The sequence below is a fragment of the Aspergillus melleus genome (genome assembly GCF_016097325.1).
Source record: "Aspergillus melleus strain CBS 546.65 chromosome Unknown contig4, whole genome shotgun sequence".
Lineage (NCBI taxonomy): Eukaryota > Fungi > Ascomycota > Eurotiomycetes > Eurotiales > Aspergillaceae > Aspergillus > Aspergillus melleus.
The window spans coordinates 160,787-181,534 of NW_025763373.1; the positions used below are offsets into that span (position 1 = coordinate 160,787).

A 20,748-nucleotide genomic window follows, 5' to 3' on the forward strand; every position below is an offset into this window, starting at 1 on the left:
GTGTTTCCATTGCCTTGACAGGTTCACTCGCTGCTGTCTTCATCATGCATTTTTCCACTCTTGCCGCCTTTACCTGCCTGGTTATGAGCGCCAGTGCCTTTGATTACCCTGAATTCGTTCCCCTTCACCGTCGCCAGGACCCCGGTACCCCTGCATATGAATGCCATGCCAACTGCGGTACGATATCAATTCACCACTCCATTGTCCAAAACCATCAATAACAATTTGAAGGTGGCGTGATCACGTCTTCCCGGTCTGACGACTTCTGTGACTCGAGCACCTTCAAGTCTCAGCTGTCTGACTGCTTGAAGTGTGCCAATGAGTTTGACATCTGGAAATACTACGGCAATTCAGTGTCTAAGGCCGCTGAGTCCTGTGGCTTGGATTCCACTCCTGAGGACGCGGGTAATGATGATGGTGACAGCGCTTCCACTACTGTGGGACCTGCTCCTACCACCAGCGCTGGATCCAGTGTCACTGCCACCGAGGCTCCCACCGAGGCGGCAACTACCTCCACTGAAAATGAGGAGACCACCACGGCCCCTGGCACCACCGCTCCGTCTGCTACTCAGAGCTTCACTACCACCGCCTCGGCTCCACGATCTTCTCATCCGGTAATCCCAACTGGGTCTAAGTCGACTCCCGTGTCTGGATCGGGTACCCCTACCGGACAGGCTGTGCGTCTTTTCTCCTGTCTCAAGCTTTATGCTGCTAATTGCTGACATGTTCAATAGACCGCCAGCGCTTCTTCCTCGGATATTCCTCTCTCAAACTCCGCAACCAGCGCTCAGGGTAACCTGTGGGTCGGCGTCGTTGTTGGATCCCTCGTTGCGGTTGCCATGGGCATTTAAGTCTTTCCTGCCTATCCTGCGCCCACCTCGAGTATCCAACTCATTTCCCAGGATGACCAGTATCACTAATTAACTTCATCACTGGGCCAGATGTCTATCCCCCACTACATGTTTGGCCCAGCTCTAATTGTATTTAATACTTCATGTATGGATATTGACTTGACTCACATGTCTGTTAGCCTTAGAGCTGTATCTATAGAAAACATGATCTTTTCATGCATTTGGATCATCTTCAACCCTTCATAAGTTCATTATCCCGCCCTGAGGCTTTAGTGATTTATAGGACAACATCTGGAATGGACCCATCGACCCAGAATTCATCCCACCAATCGAGAAACTCAACGCTCGTTCCAAATGAATTCACATTGAGGGCATTGTCATCCGGTAACAGGAGATGGTCGGCTGTTGGGCAAATAGCTGTAATACTATCATTCACTGGCCCTTCGCATCCTCCGGTCCCCGATCGATGCTGGACTTGTTCCGTCGTTCGTACACCTTCTCCGACTTGATGGTTCAAAGTCTCGTCAAGAAGTCTCGTTATAACCTCACTCACCTGCACGCAGTTTTTCTGCGTGATGCTCATGATATTATTGGCGTCTTCGAACCATGAAACCAACAGGCTCAGGTTACGAATTATAGTAGAGCGTGGAATAGGGGAGGGAAGCGGCATCCCCTGCACGGTGCATCGATGAAGCTCAATCGCGAGCACGCCCGCGGCTGGGAGACCGTAAAGAAGGAACTAGAAAGAATTAATACCCGCTATAGAATTAATAACTATTTGGAGGCACAGTAGCTCACCACTCCCATGTACCCCTTTTGGATATTTCCACCCTGCTTCCGCGCTTTAATAAAATCAATCAACGCGGTAACGATTCGCATCGATGAGTCCAGTAAGCTATGCATGGCATCTGGAGTTTGGCGACATCGAATTCGCTCTATTTGCGAAACCGCCTGCAGATACTCCATACAAGTAATGACCCGAACGGACGCGTTGGCCGGGTTCTTGTCTCCGAACCCGGCAGCGTGATAGTGAAATGGGGCTGGGATGCTCTCCCACATTTGTTTCAGGTCGAGATGGACCGCCCTAGGTGCTTATTAGCAATGTTTTCCTAGGTTGCGGGGTGTGGAAAATCTTACTGCAACTCGTCGTCAAAGGCCTTTGTCTTCTTACCAAGAAACAAAGCCACCACTCGTTCTCGTAATTTCGCTATCCTATATCTCACTCGTACGGCTGTTGCCGGTCGGATGTTCCCATTCGGAGAAAACGGTGAATCACTCCAGCCGTCTGCAGAAATCCCGCGCAAGACCTGTTTGAGAGACTCCGAGTCTAGGACTAGACTTTCATCCTCGAGATCTAGCGGCAGATCTGTATCGCAATAATGATCCGGCAGTCGGGGCGGTCTCCCGAGAAACATCGCGATGTTCTTGTCGGTGCGATAGCACGAGGTAAATACTCGCTTCCGTGTCTCCGAAAGAAAAAAGGGTATTTCTGCGTTAGATGCTTGGAGTCGATGCAGGCCAAGGGAATACATGTGCGATATCAAATCCCCGAAGACTCGAAACACGTAGTCACCTAAGTTTCGTAAGCGGACGAATTCAGACGCATTCCAGGTACTCATACTAAGCTCTTCCATGGCATCGGCCACCAGCGTGAAGTGTGTATGGTACAACCAGACCAACAAATCGTTCACATTGTCATGCTGGTTGCAGATCTCAATGCACGCGTTACTTGCAGCAGCCATCTCCTCCGTAAAAGCATCCTTATCCGTCTCGCTTAAAAAAGAGTCGGACTGATACCATACGGTTGTAGTCGCCAGCCCTGCCAAAGTGAAGATAATCCCGACAAACTCCCATCTCAGGTTCTCCCCAGTGAAGGTGGCGTAGAACTCGTCTGGCGTCATGTTAGGCGTGATAACAATCGATTTCTCGGCCGTGTTGCGGGTAATCATAGAAGCTAAAGCTTCTTCATCGTCAAACCACTTTCCGCTCTCGATCTGGGTCCGAAGCAGCCTCAGTGGCTGCAGTGCCAGAGGTTCCGGGATGGTGTTAAATAGGCATTCTTCGAAGTTTCGGGTGATCATCTCTTCGTACGTCGCCAACGGACGAAGAAGTTGTACCAGTCGACGCGCGAAAGTGGTCGAGGCACTGGTCCAACGACCCCACGAGCCGGAGGATCGATTATATGTCGAGACCTCGAGGTTGGGACTAACGTCCTGAAACACGGATAGGAAACTGGACGGGCCCAGGTAGTTTCCTCGTCCTGCGGTGGAGGGCTCACTCTCAACTATCCCGGAAGACCCACCCGGCGTGTGTAGTTGAGATAGGACTGCAGGACTATTTTGAACCTGTGCGTCATGGCTTCTTTCTGTCCTGGGCCTAGACGGAGTGGATTCGGGCTGTCTTGGCCCTGAACGGGCTTTGCTACCACGTGGTCGCGTCAAGGGGGCCGGATGGTAAAAACACTAGGATAGTCAGCCAAGGGTATCCTCTATTACAGTGGGGGGTATGATTAAATTTGTGTACCTTTGAGGTGAGCTTCCTTTGGGCACACCGACCACATGTAGGCCGAGCATGATCGCAGCGGATCTTGGAGATGCGACATGGCTCACAGGACGTGGGCTTTCCGTTCCTGCGGACTGAGCCGTCTCGAATTACGTGGGACTTCATACCCTATTCCGACCAAGTCAAAAGTGAAAGTCCCAGGAAGGGGCGGTGAATGAAGCAGATCGGCGCAGAGTCAGGAAAGAGTGACGCCGGGAGAAGGCCGCGGAATAACCTCGATTATATGTCGGCATTCGCGCATTCCGATCCCGATTTGATCCCGATTTGATCCCGATTTGATTCCGATTTGATTCCGATTTTCCGGGGCTTGGCACGGCTGACATCGGAGCTCGGACTATTCGGAATAACGGAATGAGCCCTTCCTCTCAACTTTCAGTTTAACATTTGTGATAGTCTTGATTAGATTACGAGTCAAGATTAGATGCAGGAATAGCATTGAAGTACAATCGAGGAGTTATGTGCTTTGCTCGGAGTTCATCATTGGTATGTCATATAGCCACGGAAGATATATTTATGTGACAGCAGGTCTACAGTCCGATCTAACCTCTCAAGAAGAGAACGTGATTGCTACATGCCTGGTAAAAACACCCATGGAATATTTAACATGGTGTCGCGTCTAGCCCTCTACGAAATTGACAGTAGACAGACAACAACAATAACTACTCCGTACCAAAGGGAAAAAAAAAAAAAAAAAAAAAAAAGAAATGAAAAGAGAGAGAGAGACAGAGAGAGACAGAGAGAGACAGAGAGACACACACACAGAGAGAGAGAGAGAGAGAAAAACCAAAACTCAGCAATAGAAATAAACACAGGATGAATTCTATAACAAGGAGACTACTGTAGTCAGACCTGATCTGGTTCTCAGATATCGGACTCTTCTTCAACCGCTTGTTGTAAAGTAGTCATCAGGCTGACATTACCATTAGACTTCCGCTTGTGCCTCATGGGCTGATCATATGTGCATCTTTCAATTTGGTCCAGACAGGTGGGCAAGCTCAAAAGAGACGTGAAGCCATCGGTCGTGAATAGAACATTGAACAGAGGTGGAGTCTCCCTAGGCGAGCAGAATAGTTTGATTAGTCGCTCTAAATACCGCTCCTCTGCTTTGCTCATCGTACCATCATCGAGCAGCTGGATGCCATTAATGAGACAGAATAATGTTCGGGGTGCAATTAGTAACAGATTTTCAAGAATCGCAAGGGCAGTTGATAGAGACTCTGTCTATCCATCTAGCGAGGAAATATCTAAATAGTCGAGTGTGGCAGGAGCTTGTAACGAGTCGGGGATATGTTGGAGAAGCTGATATAGCAGCGAGGATACCATTCTCACAAACTCGGAATCTCCCGGTGGGTCCGTTTCGTACTCCCAGCTATTCAGAGTGGAGTATGAAATGACTGGGAGATCCATGGACCGGATCGTATCGAGAATAGAGCTGCTCATGAGGGTGTTCTGGGAAGGGACGGCGGCGTTAAAAGGCCCGTCAACCCAGAGGCAGGAAGACTTCGGTGTAGTGACCCATTTTCGCACTGTGTTCAAGACCTCGAAGTTGACCAACAGGTCATGGGTTTGATCCTTCAAACTCGCATAATAAACGTCTTGAAGATACGATCTGAGGTGTTCAGCCGAGTCTTTGAAATCTGACATTGTCCGGCCGGGAGGTGACAGAGACGAACAATCTGACTGCACAGGCAAAAGCTTGGTCTCGTCGACATCAAGTGATAACGAACCTTGGGGGTTTGACTCAACAGTAAACATCTGTAGGCTTTGGTTCATGCGAGCCTGCTCCCGCAGAAGGAGTTGGAGCTTTTCCCCGATCGGAAGCAAGTCATCTTTACTGGCTATCTTGTTCCATCTTTCCAGCTGCATCTGCCGTTCAACCTTTGTCATTAGCTCCTTCATGGTCGATCTTGCTTTGCCCACCAGCTTCTCGACGTAGCCGAAGTTGAAGCTGTGAAGAGCGCGGCGCAGCCGAGATTGGTGCCAGTGAACGAGAATGTCCACAAGGACTTTGAAAACCTCAGTGTAGAAGACGGCGACATAAGGTCGAACGGGGTCATTGTTGAAAGGGCCAGAAATAAGCCCTCGGAGATGTTTGATGTCATCCCAAATGTCTGCGAGAATCTTGGACACGCCGGTGGCGACGGCTTGGTGGTTCACAGCGGCCTGTCGGTATCAGCAACAACAACATCTATAGGACTGCGAGATACCATCTTACCTTGACGATCGCCGAGATACTCCCCGTCACAAGCGAGACGTATTTGTCTCCGGTCGGGAAGATGTGAAACAACTCTTTGTGGTCCTCGAGACTCTCGCACGCTTTGAAGACTGCCTGCTTCGCTTTGCCCATCCGGGTCTCCTTTTGCTCTTGGAAGCTCTCCTCCGCCACGAGAACGGCTTTCCAAACCACGGTGATATCAGGAGGAGTGTCAACACGCGAGCGATGCTCTGGCGGTAGAACGCTTTGAAAGTCGGACCATGCTTTGGCAAGCTCACGAGCTGCTGTCTCTAGCCTCCGCTCCTCGTGATGTAGATGCCTGGACTTGCCGTTAGGTACGAGATGAACTGGATGTGAAGCAAGACGACCTACTCGAGATCCTCAGCTGAATCAGTGTGGAAAAGGCCTTGCCATTGTCTTACAAGCGAAGTCTTCCTGTTCTCTTCTTCCTCATCCAACGTCTCTCTGCGAATGATGGCTCGCTCTAGCGGCTCGGTCGAGTCCTCCTCGGCCAGCTGCTTACTGAACCCTCGAACATGCCATTTTGCTTCTTGAAATCTGGCTTTGATAGGCATCATGTTTTGATGACTTGAATCATAGGTTTCTACGTTTTGATAACAGTATGATGGGATTATATCGGCGTGCCTAGCGGGACACGCCGCAATGACGGAGTCCGCAAGACTGCAGGACGAGGCTGGTGTCGGTCTGTGTGGCACTCACGGGAAATAGCATCATATTTGATTGGGCCACAGAACCTTGGGCGAGGCTGCGGCGCAAACATTCTGATCCTTCGCATTTAGTTGCATGAAAGTCCGTCGTCAGCACGACACGATTGGCTTATGGCCGATGCCGGCGGCAAACAGACTGCCTCGCGCTCTTCCTCAATCTGGCGATAAGCCATTGGCGTCGGGGAGATGACTGCATGCATACGGAGTGTTTCACGGTCAATCGGGTGCCAACATCTACATACGGCGCGTGGCTTCCCACTCTCATTCCCGATTCTGAGAGGGGAACTTTGTCACGTAATCCCTGGGACGTCCTGGCGCTTATTTCTGGTGGATTTCCCACTGTTCGACGCCCGGGAACTAGAGCACCCTCCGAACTTATCACCACGGGACATTGTGAGATTCATCAACTGGAGTCTTGTTCGGAGCGCACGGAATGGCAACGATCATTGCAAGTGAGTTACCTACTTGATTACTGGAATCCCGTGTACACGGAACTGAGATTTCAAAGCCGGGAGCAACGCGCTTGAGACGCCTGTTTTGAACATGTCGACTCAAGAGGCCAAAGAAGAGCATATGCCAGCGAATGCCAGCGATGCGAATTCACCAAAGAGCACCATACCCCAAGAGCTTTTGGACGAAACCGGGGGAGGGCAAACAGAAGATGATGGCGACGTTGCGAGCGAGCGAAGCGGTCCTGGTCGTTCTCTAAAACAAGCCAGCATTTTATACTCGGTTCAAGTCTTTGAGAACGCCAGTGACTTGCCTATAACATTTAAAAGCGATCGCCCACCCCCGTTTGAAGCCAAACGACGAGCGAATATAGGGAACGAGGAGGGCGAAGAGCAGACCGTGTTCGAGGTCGTCACAGACGTGGTGGGAGGGGGAAACAAGTCGCGCATGGAAGCCTTCTCTCAATGGGAGTTGGGAGAAGACGTTGGGAAACTCGAAGTGAAGGAGATTCTCAAGACTAGAATTGAGATCTACTCTCAAGTCTTACTAGAGGCCATTCGGAGCGTTGTTTCCTACTACCCGGGGTGAGTCCCTTCTCGCCTGCCAAAGAGCTTCCTAGTCTGACAGCATGGAAGACAGAATCTGGCTGGCGATGTTGTTACAATTCACCAGCCATACCCTGTGCTGATTCATCATCGCCATGAACTGCGGGCTCTCCAAGCAGCAGAAGAGTCACCGGAGGATGTAAGGTCCAAGCATATCCGGCTTCTTTTCGAATTCCTAGACCCTTTCATCGACCGAGTCATAGCACCGGAAGAACGACGATACAAGAAGCCGACCCCTGCCGCCACATTCGACAATCTCTGGCTCTTGTTCAAGCCAGGCACATTCGTCTACGAAACCTACAAAAGCAAGCCGATCGTACATTGCGTTATATCAATGCAAGAGATAACAATGGAGGATGGGGACAACAAAGGAAGGCCTGCCTGGGAGTTATATGCTTGGAATATAGTGGCAACCCAAGATAAAGTGGGCAGAAACGGCGGATACAGCAATATCCAGCGCTTTGAGGGCGAAAAGGCAATCACTTCGCTGGCCTCCGTGCCACTCGAATACATGAGCGCAATCGATGGTGGAGAGAAGAGAAGAAGGCTTGTAGAGAGAGGGAAGAAGTTCTTTGGTTGGTGTCCTCCAAATACAAACAGGTGATGTATGAAGGCTATGTCCCCAATCTCTCCTTGAGTCCTGTTCCCCCAAGGCCCGGAGATCAAGCTCGATTTGAGCGCGATAAATACGTAAGTGCCCCTTCAGTCGGTGAAAGGCCAGTATAGGCATTTGGCTGAAGTAAAAATATAGTACAGAGGTCTGGTGATTATTGATCCGGCTTCCGCGCTGACATTGGGCAAAGTGGGTGACGTGTACGGTTGGTACTTTGATGGCGAGTGCAAGGATCAGAATTTTATCGGAGAGAATCCATCTGCAGAGTCAGGAACAGTATCTCAATGGGAGAGCTTTGACAACATTGCCCCCGATCAATTCGAAAACCTCACTGATGATCATTATGTGTTGGCAAGCCCCGTTATGGCGGCTTTCGGACTGAAAGATAAAACATGGGGTCAGTCCGCTTTCATGAGCAGCACTCCCCTCTTGCTCGCATATAGCAGAAAGGGGCTTACAGTGACTAGGTGTGTTTGAAGTTGAGTGCTTCCGGGAGATTCAGCGGGAGGAGTTGCAGAAGCCTATCCTTCCACAGGGCGACATTGAAGTGATCGAGGCCCTTGCTTATCGCCAAGAGAACATGCAAAAAGCGTGGAGACCTGACTTTATCCAAGACAAGGGCGAAGGTCAGATAATCCTGCTACATGGGCCTCCGGGAGTAGGGAAAACTTATACCGTCGGTAAGACCGATGCCCTTATCCCGCAGATGTGATTTTCAGGACAACTGACCCTCCGTAGAATGGATTGCAATGACCACTAGCCGACCTTTGCTCTCGCTTACCATTGCGGACATTGGGACGGAGGAGCACAGTATCGAAGGAGAGCTGATGAAATGGTTCTATTTTGCCGAAACATGGAACGCTATTCTTCTGATAGATGAAGCGGATATTTTCCTAGAACGAAGAAGCAATTATGATCTGGCACGGAATGGCATAGTTTCGGGTGAGCAATTGATTAAAGAAACTGGATACACTCGAAACCAGCAGCTGACTATAAGTTAGTGTTCCTGCGACAGATGGAATATTTTCGTGGAATTCTTTTCCTCACTACCAACCGGGTGGGACATATCGATGATGCGTTTCTCTCCCGGGTCCACGTTGTTCTGGAATACAAGAGCTTGGATGGAGATATGAGCAATCGTATCTGGGAGGCATTCTTTGCCAAGCTCCAACGCGACATGAAAGGCAAGTTTATTATTCATTCCCAGGCGAAGCGATTTATCCTCCAGCGAAAGGAAGGAAGTGAGGTGCAATGGAGTGGTCGCGAAATTCGAAACACATTACAGACGGCGGTCGCCCTTGCAGAGTACGAAGCCAGCAAGGAGGAGGGACACTCCGACGACGATCCAGTGATTGTGGTGACGGAGCATTTCAAGCAAGTGATGCAGATGAGCCGCGCATTCCGCAACTACATGACCAGTGTCCACGCCGGCACGGAATTGAAACGCGCGCAGTTGAACCGGGATCGTAACGATAGCTTTCAGGATCGTTCATAAAGAAGCCAGCATAATCATGTTCCTTCAAGGGAATCTCTTTGTAAGCATGTTGCCATAAATAGCATCTGCACCTCAAACTCCTAGTAAACATGGAAGGTCAGAGTCTCGCGATCTTCTGCCCAAAAGACCCGACAACAGATCCGTCTATCAAGCAAGCAGAGGGAGTGATTCAATGAATAAAGATTACCGCTGTCCAATCTTGAGCCGCATACCAATCAGCCTAGTGCCTGGTAAACTGAATTTCCACGTCATGACTACACTATAGTTCAAGATTGGCGAGTTATATCAAGAGTGCAATCATAATTTGGAGTCCCTTATTAGCTACGGATTGGTAGGCTCGGAGAAGCTGTTTGGGTCTTACGAAAGAGGAAGGACTAATTCAAATTAGGGGCAATTGATTATTAGAACAGGGACTGATCATGATGGCTGGACGTGGTCATTTTATTTTCGCCGGACGCCTTCACCGGAGAGACTATTCCACTCGAGCATGAGCAACACGAGTCAGACCGCAAGGCACCCGGGAATGGTGGCATGAGCGCGAGGGAGATGGTATCCTCTTTCTGAAACACAGAGGGAGTGTAAATAGATAAGCTGACCGTCAGGCATAATTGACATGTTCCACCATGAGATTTAAGGCCCTTCGGCTTTCAAGCATATTAAGCTTTGCCACGTTTAGGCAGGCCTCCCACGTGCATTGCAGTCCTCCCAGTCTAGAATCATTTTGACCCGTTACGATGATCCTCGGACAGGTGTGTTCGTCCGATGCCCGGTTGGGGTCCTTTTTCATTTCTCTTCCTCTTTTTTTTTTACCCCACTAAAAGTAACGTGTGCCTCTCACTCTTCACGGAAAAGATCCCGAGCAGGTAGGTCCAAGCGTTATGTTAACATTGTTGAACATGGTGTCAATCCTTGTCAAGATTGACTTTTAGTGCAGAAACGGGGAAGCACTGGCCAAAGTGGCCGATTGCAGTCTCAAGACGACGATGGAAAGAAAAGCCTTCGGTGTTTTCTTGAACGCCGAGGGACTTTGAATAAAGCGTGCAGACATTGGCGTAAGGGAAGCTAACTTAGCTCGCGATAGCTTAAACCTCGATTCAATTAGGGCTTTTTTTGGCGGCCGATGAATACGATAACAAATGACCAAATGTCACCTTACTATCGGCAGCCAGACAGCTTTTTGGTTCCGACAGCTCGTGGAAGGGTAAATGAGCACGAACAGTTGATTTTTTGCTCCCAGGTGCCATGGATCGGCTTCCATGTCATGGGCTAAAGTAGTAGCCCAATTACCACAACGTGTGTGTCAGTCCGCCGCCCCCAGGCCACGCTGACGCGCAGTGGGCTGAGGTAAGAACTGGGGCCGGGAAATGGACCTAAACTACCTAACAGGTGGCTCCCTCAGCCTTTCGACCTGCACGATGTGAAGCTAACCGGGACTAAACTCTGCATACCAAGAACACTATCCCGAATCAGCCTGGCAAGTGAAAACAGGAAATGGTCTTCCCCGAGGATGGCTATGCAGTCTGCACACACACTACGCACACACAACCTGATCTGTAGCCCTCCCCTTCAGTCACCAGGCCGTAATCTCGGCCCATATTTTTATTAAATGAATACTTTTAATTCCCGTACCTTATTAATTGTTATCCATTACGCTCCACGCATTTTGTTCATGGCTTAGCTCAGTCGGGCCGTCAATTCCTCATGGCCCCCTTGAACGATTCCCTGCACCTGCGGATTTTCCTTCAATGAACCCCAAATCTGACCCGCAGGGATGTTCCGCCGTATTCTTTAGATACCATGAGAACCAGCCATCCTCCGCAAGCAGTCTCGTTCAGGATCTTTTGGCCTCTGATGGTTCTTCAACGCCTTCCTTTCCTCACCACTTCCCTCCATCACCCAACACGCCATGTCCTCATTACCGCCTACGGGCGTCAATCTCAATGATGATCAGCGTCCAGCGCTCCGTGCATTATTGATCGTTATGCTGATTACGCCGATATTTGCTGTTATCCTACGATTTTGGTCCAGAGCGATGTTACCTGGGTTTTCGAGTACACCCGTTAGATTTTGGTGGGATGATTGGACTGCTCTTCTAGCTGCGGTTTGTGCGCCCTATTCCACGCCTTCGTTCTTTCAAGAGTAGTTTGATCTAAGTATTTGCAGATGATCAATGTAGTAATGTGTGGGATCGGCCTTAAACTGGCTGACCTAGGAGTAGGGCAGCATGTTCAGGTGGCACCGGAGAATTTCCCGCTGATCATGAAGCTGCTTTGGGTGGAATACTTCATTTTCGACACAGGCACATCTATCGCCAGAGCCTCTGCGCTTCTGTTTTACTCTCGAGTCTTCGATCAGATTCAATCGCGATTCCGATATGCCCTGTGGTTGGTTCATGCCATGAACATCGCCTGGATGATCGGCATGCACGTCGTTGTCGCGCTACAGTGCACTCCTACAGAGAAAGTCTGGAATCGACTTCTTCCAGGGCGATGTATCGACGTTCGCACCTTGTTCCTAGGCAGTGGTATTCCCAGTCTGATAATTAACGTCATGATCTTGGTTCTCCCACTGCCTTTACTTTGGAGACTGCAAATGAAGATTATCCGAAAACTGCTGATTATCGGGGTCTTTCTCTGCGGTTACTTGTAAGCCTTGTCCAATTGCGACGACATCCATCGCTAGCAGTTCTAACGTGTGTCCGATAGGGTTGTCGTGGTATCGATCGGGCGATTAGTCGCAATTATCGAGGTTGGGAAGAATCTTGAGAGCGACTTTACTTGTGAGTTGTCTGGACTGACGGAAAGTACGAACATCGTTTTAACCATGCCCAGGGGAGTTCGTGCAACCCGTCTACTGGCTACTTTCTGAAATCGCCATCTCCGTCGTCAGCGTGTGCCTACCCAGCATCTTCGTTTTCAGTCGGCGCATACATCACGAAGGATTCCGGTCCGTAATGGGCCAAAGCTTTCCACCGCACCCAAAATCGAGGATCGGGGACTCAGATATCGGACGATCATACTTTAGTCGAATGGGTCGAGATGAAGAGACGGAACTAGACACCAAATCTTTGGATCGGCCGCAAAAGTGCTCGTTCACTACGACATCCGCCGAAAGCACGGTTTCTGCTCACAGGGCGTCACCACAACTGCCGTTGCCTGGAGAAAACTTCCTTCAACCACCCAATATGGGGATTGTGGTGCGGAGTGATATTACGATATCCTAGAGTGGGCGAGTGCGAGGCTCACAAAAAACTGTATAGACGCCACGAATGGGCTCTGAAAGAGCCTCGGCACATCTTTGTATATAGAGACTATAATATTGAAGCTAGAGACCCACAAGTCACGAAATAATGACTTTCTTTCTTAATCTATTTCCACGCCCCCAAATTGCAGCGCCATCCAACAGTTGGCTGGACTCGGAGCTTCTAGAGGCAGCGTGGCACGCTTTTGGCCCCAACCGCAGGGCTTCCAAGACCCGCTTCTTTTCCTTGTCTTGCCTGTCCATGTGCGTAATTAAAGCCTGTCCTTCCCTATGAAGCCTAGAACAATTAAGGCTTCCAACAATGTGGCATGATAGCATATCGTAGGAATGAAATCTCTTCCACTGTGGAGACTTGTAATGGCGGCTGCGGCAAAATAGAACAATTGTTCTCATACCCAACAGGGGCCGACCAGTGTTTACGAGACATGCTTCTGGCGGCGTTCTCCGTTGTTGCTATGCACTGAGCTCGGTCGCACATCGGCAAGATGTGACGACCGACGCGTCTCCACTATGGTGTAGCTTTAGCTTATTGGTTCTCAAGGACCTAGCAAGACATGTATACCACGTGTCAAATGAGTCGGACTTTTTACTCCGGATACTCATACATTGGGGTGTTAAACGTGGTATCAATGCGGTTCGACCCGCTCATACAATCTGAAACGACTCTGTTCAAAGGACACGGCATTGCCATTTGTTGTAGGGCAGTGCCTCCCGGAACAATTTTGTGGCAAGGTACGCCAGATTCCTACGAATTGTATCCTTACCCTGCAGGCTTATCGCCAATCAGCGAAAACGATGGTATTCGTTGTCTTGGCCGGCAAGTCTTAGTCCCCGGAGATTCCGGAACAGGATTGATCAACTGCTGTGCGTCATGAGCGTGTAGAGCGTAGCGTAGACACACATGATCGGCAGTCCAAAGTCTCTTTCTTGAATTTCATCTTCGCCATTGAAACAATGATCTCGCCTCGGGCCATGGTCCTTGGGCATGATCGGAATTCAATCGATCTCCGGCTGCCGACTGAACGTCCGAGGTGGAGATCGCTGTTTTAATAGACTTTGGAGATACCGCCTTGATTTATGGGAATACATTGACTGTTGATCTACACGGCGGAGTCTGAGCATATAAGGCTATGTAGTGTGTATCCTTTGTCGATCGCAATTGCGAACTTCTCGGCTGGACGATCAAAAACAGAATATGCTCTACACCGTAGACATTCATATCAGTCCAGGAACGCTCATCCACCACTCCCCATTCGCGGTCTTCCTTGCTGCGCTTGTTATCGTTCTCCATCCAGTAATTCATGAGTAACTATACAACACGGCTCAAGAACGACTAAAACTTCCCGTCACTTCTGGCTTACCACAAACCCGTTATTCCTATTGCCCCGAGCCCCGACTGTTAGCTGCATAAAATCAGCAAGTAGGGTTTATGGATGAATTCGTTACGCCGAACCCCGCGGCTTCGTCAATCTGACATGCATATCACGTTCGCTGTTTTCCCGCCCTCACATCATTCCTCCACCACGCAAAATTGGTTTATGGACTGTACACCGTACGGTGTAAGAAACAAGACAGAGAGAGAGAAATAAACGAACAGTGGGTCATGCCACATCGCGCGGAATCAAGTTCCTCGCAGCAACCCGTACCACCCAACAGTTGACCTCTCGCGGTGAGCGATCGTCATCGCCGTGTGGGGGCTAAACTCTGGACCTTCGGACTACTAGCTAAAAGTCCAGGTCATTGTCATAGTCGATGTGCATTGTCCTCTTGTGGTTAGGGACTACAGGCATTGTTCGTCCCTACTGCTTCGGGAGAAGGATGTTCTAGTGCGTGTTCGAGAAGGACAGGGCTTGGCCGATCACATGTCTCGAAATCTTCAGCTTTCATCGTTCGCTGCTAAATAACTCCTGAAACAATCTTGTCGACGGCGGGAGACAACGGAGTAAGTTGACTCCGTGGGAATCGACCTAGTCGGTCCGTCTACAGAAACTAGAAAAACCGAAGGAAGCGGGGAATGGGCCGAAAATCTTTATACATTTCGGCTATGGAATGTAACGGCAGGTCGTTGACCTGAGCCTGCCACTTCCGCAAGGTACAATATACGTTCTTTTTGTATCAAGCTAAGCTGGCTCTCTCTCATTATCATCACAAACATTGGAGTTCCATCTCAATTGTGGCGAGTTTAATCGTAGATGCTGCGTGGGCAGTCTTGCAGGTTCTTCTCAATGCTGGAATCTTGCTGGCTACGGACTGTAAATTATGACTGTGTCAGTCTATAATCATACATGTATGCTCACTCCAGACTGTGAAGGGAGCACGACTTTGCTCCCCCTCCGCCATGACATAGTAGTAAACCAAACAAGGTTTGTATGTGGCTTGTTGGATACAGCGGTTGAAATATTGTCTGCGGAAAAATGAAACACCAGGGGGGTATGAGAATGTCGGAAGGTCATCTACCTCCATGGTGGGCGATGGTCGGTCCTCGCAGTACCTGACATGCCAACACAGTACACTTTCAGATCGACCAGTTTTCATCCTTCGGTTGGAAGTCCATGGATTGCTGATAAGATTGCGACAGAGGCTGTCAAACTACGCAATATATATTATCATGTTTACCGGATATATACAGTGTATGATATTTAAGACGTAACCTAATCTTCTCCACGAAGGTATCATCTCATACAGTTTTTAAATTAGAGTTCAACTTAAGTATACGGTGAAGCTGGCCTGCAAATCCATCTTGAGTTAGCAGAGCCAGCAGAACCAGCAGCATGTCCGGGTCGAGGCACATAGTTACCACCCCCCATGTACGCGTGACGTCACATCTGCGGCCAGCTGAGTCATTGCATAGCGGTGTTTGTTCTAAAAATAAAACAAAACAAACACAATCGACATTGAGGAGGCTATACCGCAGAAAGCCGGAGGATCTATTAATACAATAGAAGAAAGTCATCGGTCAGACAGCACAGCCTACAATAGCTGCACCTTGTAACACCATCCAAAGTCATCCGGCGCTCTTCCCTTCTTGATGTCCTTGAGACGTTGACACAACTCCGTCGCGACCGGCCCTGGCTTACCTTCGGCAGTCGCGTCATACGTGACCTGAACTCGACTGTTATCGTGAAGATGAGTGATCGACTTGACGGGAGTCAGGTCGGCAGTGGCTCCGACTGCAACGACTTCGCTGAATTCCGACAAGGACGCGACGTGGATCTATGTACGGCCCCGTGTCAGCCCATGAGCCTCTGTCCTGACGAGAGAGAAGACTTACTCCGCGCTTCTCTACAACCCAACCTAGCGACCGTGCTAGGGCGATACAGCTATCGCTAGTAGCACTGTCCAGAGTATTGCATTGTTCCGGGAGAATGACACGAATGCCCCCGTCCTCGCCTCCGCCCATGAAGCCAATAAATGATGCGCGTGAGAATCCTATAATCTCTGTGTGCGTCCGAGCATCTACATGAAGCGCGAGGCCATATTTCTTCGTTCGTACTTGCTCGTCACCATTGACCGGGGTGGCGCTGTCAGCTGTGGCTCCTTTGAGGTCGTCCATGACCAAGGCATCTAATGGCCGAGTGAGATGACAATCTCTTCCGGGGCAAACCGCCACACTTAACAGGAAGTGAGATGACCTGCTGCTGCTGTTATGACTTCCAGATCCGAAAACGGTGGGTCTGATATACAGCATCGCGTCGCTGTCATGCGGGGGAACGTATTCGGCATTACGAGAGACAGCTAGTTCGACACAACGAGTGAAATGACCTTGCGACATGGACGGAACTGACATGACGCAACATGTGTGCTGAAACCGATCGGCATGAAAGTCCGGGCGAAATACTCGGATTGCGCCTTGAGGATCCCGACAGGCTGTCGACACAATATTGATTAACAATAGGCTTCCTTATACCAGTCGCCGGCCGGTCTCTACCTTTGATGCCTTCATAGGCTTGCTGACCTGTTACGAACATGGTTAGCAGAAAATTAATCTACCTGTCATCCGTGCTTCACTGACCATAGCTCAACAACGGCTCGAGCCCATTAACCCGTGAATCGTGACCATGGACAAATTCCGGAATTGACCACTCGTCGGTCTCAGCATTGTAGCGGGACTCGATATGACCATTGACTTGTAAATGATGTAAGCATGAAATTGGCCTGTGGCAAGGATGAGGTTGTTTATCACCTTCCACTACAACTAAGTCCAAATTGGTCCAATCTGCCCAGCCTGGTCAACTTCGATTTATTGATGACAGGAGCTGGAAAAGGGAGTACAAACCTACTGATGTTACCGGTGGCGGCGTAGTCAGGACAGCCATGTTGATGATGATTTTGACAGTGATTAGGAGCTCGGACGATTTGTCCAGATGGGTGATACTTTTCCCCCACACCAGAATCCTTTGGCTTTTAAAGGCATCCAGTGTTCGTTTCATATAGTTGCTTCTGCCAAAACATTCGGCGGTTAACTTAGGGGCACCGGGTGGTGCCCGGTGTGATGGCTGAGCTGGTCAGCCCTGTGTATTCTGGGGGCTAACTGCCTTGGGCTTGCCCTATTGGCCCCATTCTGAACAACCCTGACACTTAGGGTCGGTGCGCTGGATAACGAGGTTAAATTTGTGATCTCATTGGGTGGCGCGAGCAATCTGACTATCTTATGCTGCCCTTTCGTGGCTGTGGTTGCCATGATATGCAACGTCTTATATTATGAAACACCCCAATGCACATGCGTTCCTTTCTCTGTTCTACACGTCACCACCCACACAGCTTGCTACTGGCCCCAGCATTGCATCCGTGATTATGGTCTTTCTATTGACCCCAGCGTATGGCTGCTCATTCTTGTCATGCAAAGCGCGAATGACGTTATCGACAACCATGTAACAGGGGTAGCAACACAACGGAAAAGGCTTACCGTATGGAGGTTGAAACATTTCTCATTACAACTGCTGTTGTAGCTGGGCTCTTTCGACACTTATGAGCTTCACGCTGCCGTTGGAAAAGAGCTTCTCAGAAGCTGTTTTCTGCACTGGTCACACTTCCCATTTCAACCAACAAGACATGCGATCATAATCACGTGGATTTTTTGCTGGAAGATGGCGGATATTAGCTGCTCTAGGCACCCTGCAAGTCAGAAACAACCTGGAAAGGAAATTGAACTACTGCTCTGATAGCCCAAATCCAACCGTCCGCATAGAGTGGCAGATGAAACATACCAACGCCCACTCATAGCCTTTCAACTGGCATACATTGAGTCGGAATACCTACCAAATGGTATACGTCTGCGATCATCCAATGGCGACTGAAAGGAACGATTCCCAAAGCACTCAACATTGGCAAAAGCGCCTTGCATGGATTCTGTTCTCTTTTGAGCCACAATGATATTTCCTGGAATTATGGGTGATGTGAATTCGAAACGTGCTTCGGTTAGTGCTGGTGCATAGCCTCCACAAATCAAACAACCCGGCTAACATCCATATACCCCATTGTCGGCTTTTGTCGGCAGCGGAGATCGGTGCTGTGCTTGGTATATCCCTTTCGGCAAAGCTTTGGATGAAGATGAAGGCGCCGTTTCTTTACCCGCCGAGGTTCATCTGAATCTTGGCAGGAGGCGTCGCGGGCAGCCTCTGGGAGAGATAGGGTTACATTTTGACCGGGACAGAACTTTCAGTTCTTGCATTGGTATGCCTCGCCTAATTTCATTAGTGGCCAAAGAAGTAAGTCAGGCTTTATTCAATATTCGTCCAGCAGAAAGCAAAGGGGGCTATATAACCAAAAGAGTCTGGTCATCCATGGATGGCACAGGCCACTGAAAAAAAGCTATCGAGTGGGAGCAGCGCACAGGAGAGTATCCCTATACGAGTTGACTACGGACTGGAGCACAGTCTCTATTGAAGGCTGCTCTTTTTCTAACAAGAATAGCGACCCGACCATTGCTCTGATCGTCAGCAGCACCTTTTGCTGCTGGTACCGTATGTCCAATATTATTCAGACATATACGGTGCTGCTGCACTGCAAAGGACTGTGGAGTACGCAAGGCTGATCCGAGTCAGGTAGCTAAAAACCCTGGATTTCCAAACTACCGCGGGACAAAGTGATTAGCAACACTCAGAGAAGGCCACACGCAGAGATGCACAGTTGGGGAGGAATGGATTTTTCCATTGTCGCTCTACAACTCGGAAGATGGAGCTAAAAGTTCACTCTGCCCTATGGGTCTGGAACCCTTCATGGGAGTTAGTCTGAGATGCTTTCGACATCATTCGGTACTTTACTGTGACTACCCATTGTGATGACTGCGGTACTTGGATGCTCAAGCATGATGTCAAGAGCACCAGAGATAACGTAGCATTCTTGAACGCTAGAGATTACTGACTATGGCAGGACAGTAATGATCAGTGACATTCAAATGGCCAGCCTATGCTTGAGCCGAAGTCCCTTGGTATGATACTGAGATATTCCACAAACAGTACGATGTGATCCAAAACTGAAGCTTCTATTTGCACAGGCGGTGTAGACGGACTGAGTGCCCTCGAAAATTTCTTGGACAATTCGTAAATCAACCATCACCGAGATCGGATGAAATCGCAATTTGCTTGAAATAGATACCTTTTCTCTTGGTTCCGAAGGGGATTATGAGACAGCCAACCAAGTATCCTATCGGCCTCATGGGCTGCCACAAGCATATTAAACAGACCAATCAAGGAGTGCCTCCATTTGGTTTGATAGACTATGAAGGAGATAGCACGTCGATAATGATGCATCCTTCCCAGCCTACGCCCAACCATATACCGAAATCAAATGGTTGACATTCCCAGTGCTACATGCATGTATGAGACCAAAAGTGTGTTCTTTGTTTCAAGCTGGTTATGTTGGACTTTTGTCAACGAGGCAAAGTAGACCACCAAGGCATTTCGGCCCTTCCTTGTTCACTTCGCAACAGTACATCCATGTGGAGAGTTTCAAAACCCAGGCTGAATGTACATGGCAAGAACAAAAAAGGTATTTTGAAAGGCTTAGAGAGACTCGGAGTGGCACAAAGCTCCACACGAAAAAATTGACGATAAGAGGTTGTCAGGTCACTTGCTATTCAGTTTGGCCACTTCGCTGAATATTGTCAATCCTTCTCAGTGAAGCAAAATTCTACTATTGATGTGCTGTGAAGACTGATTTCTCTTCAGAATTACTTGACTTCTTTCCAGTTTTGGCAGCATAATTCTTTCCTTTCTCTCATATCTCATCTATCTGCTTGTCATCTCTTCTTCATATGGCTTTTCTTTCAATAGAGGGAATCTTACATGCATAGTGAGTTATTAGAGCTCGAGAGAACAAGGCTTTGGATTGCGTCTTGCGCTTTCCTTTCATAGTAAAGATAACACCGCCATGTTGGTAGGCGAGAGAGAATGCTTACATTCTTTTCTTGGACTCATGCTGACTTTTTGGCGCGTACGGAGGCAACGAGACATGCTTCAGGGAGGCAAAAGACCCCAGCACCGACTTTGATTAGAATTTCAGTAGCTATCATTTGCTATACACTCATATTTGTTTCTATCAGTCCCTGAGACCTGGGTTGTTAGATTAGAGTCCAGAGCATTTCCCACGTATCCCTGCAGGGCTTTGAGGACGCTTTGATGGCATGAAACTTTCTGGCTACATGCCAATATGTCTCATAGATATCGGCTTGCTTCCGGTGCTAATTCGGCGAAACATAATTTTGTTATATGCAGAGCCCTTCAGAACGACATGACAGTCAAACACGGTCGCAGTCTTAAGCCTCACTAATCATGCGATCACAATAAAATTGCACTACGGAGTATGTATTGTTGCACGCGGTTTAATCCATGTCTCAGGCCCACAGCTCGGCGCTAGCCACAATGTCAAATCGCGCAGCGGCTCCTATCACCTCGAACTGAAAATGCCTTGTTACAACCGAGAGTGCTTCTAACGGCACCTGGCTTCCTTGGACGCTCATGTTCGGAA

At 49.1% G+C, this 20,748-nt stretch overlaps 6 protein-coding genes across 6 annotated transcripts; 3 read left to right on the forward strand and 3 right to left on the reverse strand.

The window, feature by feature from the left end:
* Positions 1 to 44: 44 nt before the first annotated feature.
* LDX57_006987 (uncharacterized protein) lies at positions 45 to 851 on the forward strand (the record flags this gene model as incomplete). Its single annotated transcript, XM_046088708.1, has 3 exons — positions 45 to 177; positions 232 to 677; positions 735 to 851. 3 exons carry the CDS (start codon positions 45 to 47, stop codon positions 849 to 851), a joined length of 696 nt encoding a protein of 231 aa, XP_045944678.1.
* Positions 852 to 922: 71 nt separating this feature from the next.
* On the reverse strand, positions 923 to 3,542 carry LDX57_006988 (uncharacterized protein). The gene is made up of 5 exons (XM_046088709.1): positions 3,375 to 3,542; positions 2,473 to 3,313; positions 1,989 to 2,424; positions 1,650 to 1,935; positions 923 to 1,590 (listed from the first exon to the last, which is right to left on the reverse strand). The coding sequence occupies exons 1-5, from the start codon at positions 3,516 to 3,518 to the stop codon at positions 1,129 to 1,131; spliced, it is 2,169 nt and encodes a 722-aa protein (XP_045944679.1). The 5' UTR covers positions 3,519 to 3,542; the 3' UTR covers positions 923 to 1,128.
* Positions 3,543 to 4,634: 1,092 nt separating this feature from the next.
* On the reverse strand, positions 4,635 to 6,206 carry LDX57_006989 (uncharacterized protein; the record flags this gene model as incomplete). The annotated part of the gene is made up of 3 exons (XM_046088710.1): positions 4,635 to 5,576; positions 5,629 to 5,947; positions 6,001 to 6,206. The coding sequence occupies 3 exons, from the start codon at positions 6,204 to 6,206 to the stop codon at positions 4,635 to 4,637; spliced, it is 1,467 nt and encodes a 488-aa protein (XP_045944680.1).
* A 693-nt stretch (positions 6,207 to 6,899) lies between these two features.
* LDX57_006990 (uncharacterized protein) lies at positions 6,900 to 9,519 on the forward strand (the record flags this gene model as incomplete). Its single annotated transcript, XM_046088711.1, has 7 exons — positions 6,900 to 7,390; positions 7,442 to 7,938; positions 8,025 to 8,101; positions 8,163 to 8,421; positions 8,492 to 8,704; positions 8,763 to 8,966; positions 9,026 to 9,519. 7 exons carry the CDS (start codon positions 6,900 to 6,902, stop codon positions 9,517 to 9,519), a joined length of 2,235 nt encoding a protein of 744 aa, XP_045944681.1.
* A 1,573-nt stretch (positions 9,520 to 11,092) lies between these two features.
* LDX57_006991 (uncharacterized protein) lies at positions 11,093 to 12,742 on the forward strand (the record flags this gene model as incomplete). The annotated part of the gene is made up of 4 exons (XM_046088712.1): positions 11,093 to 11,624; positions 11,683 to 12,164; positions 12,225 to 12,298; positions 12,351 to 12,742. Exons 2-4 carry the CDS (start codon positions 11,683 to 11,685, stop codon positions 12,740 to 12,742), a joined length of 948 nt encoding a protein of 315 aa, XP_045944682.1. The 5' UTR covers positions 11,093 to 11,624.
* Positions 12,743 to 15,702: 2,960 nt separating this feature from the next.
* Positions 15,703 to 20,033, reverse strand: LDX57_006992 (uncharacterized protein). The gene is made up of 2 exons (XM_046088713.1): positions 16,793 to 20,033; positions 15,703 to 16,735 (listed from the first exon to the last, which is right to left on the reverse strand). The coding sequence occupies exon 2, from the start codon at positions 16,565 to 16,567 to the stop codon at positions 15,896 to 15,898; it is 672 nt and encodes a 223-aa protein (XP_045944683.1). The 5' UTR covers positions 16,568 to 16,735; positions 16,793 to 20,033; the 3' UTR covers positions 15,703 to 15,895.
* Between the last annotated feature and the right edge of the window lie 715 nt (positions 20,034 to 20,748).

Excerpts from the sequence above, each read along its gene's own strand:
- LDX57_006988 (XM_046088709.1), bottom strand. The coding sequence starts at position 3,518 with ATGAAGTCCCACGTAATTCGAGACGGCTCAGTCCGCAGGAACGGAAAG. Across the intron at positions 1,936-1,988 it reads GCCTTTGACGACGAGTTGCA|GGCGGTCCATCTCGACCTGA; the intron begins GTAAGATTTTCC and ends ATAAGCACCTAG. Across the intron at positions 1,591-1,649 it reads AAAAGGGGTACATGGGAGTG|TTCCTTCTTTACGGTCTCCC; the intron begins GTGAGCTACTGT and ends AATTCTTTCTAG.
- LDX57_006992 (XM_046088713.1), bottom strand. The coding sequence starts at position 16,567 with ATGTCAGTTCCGTCCATGTCGCAAGGTCATTTCACTCGTTGTGTCGAA.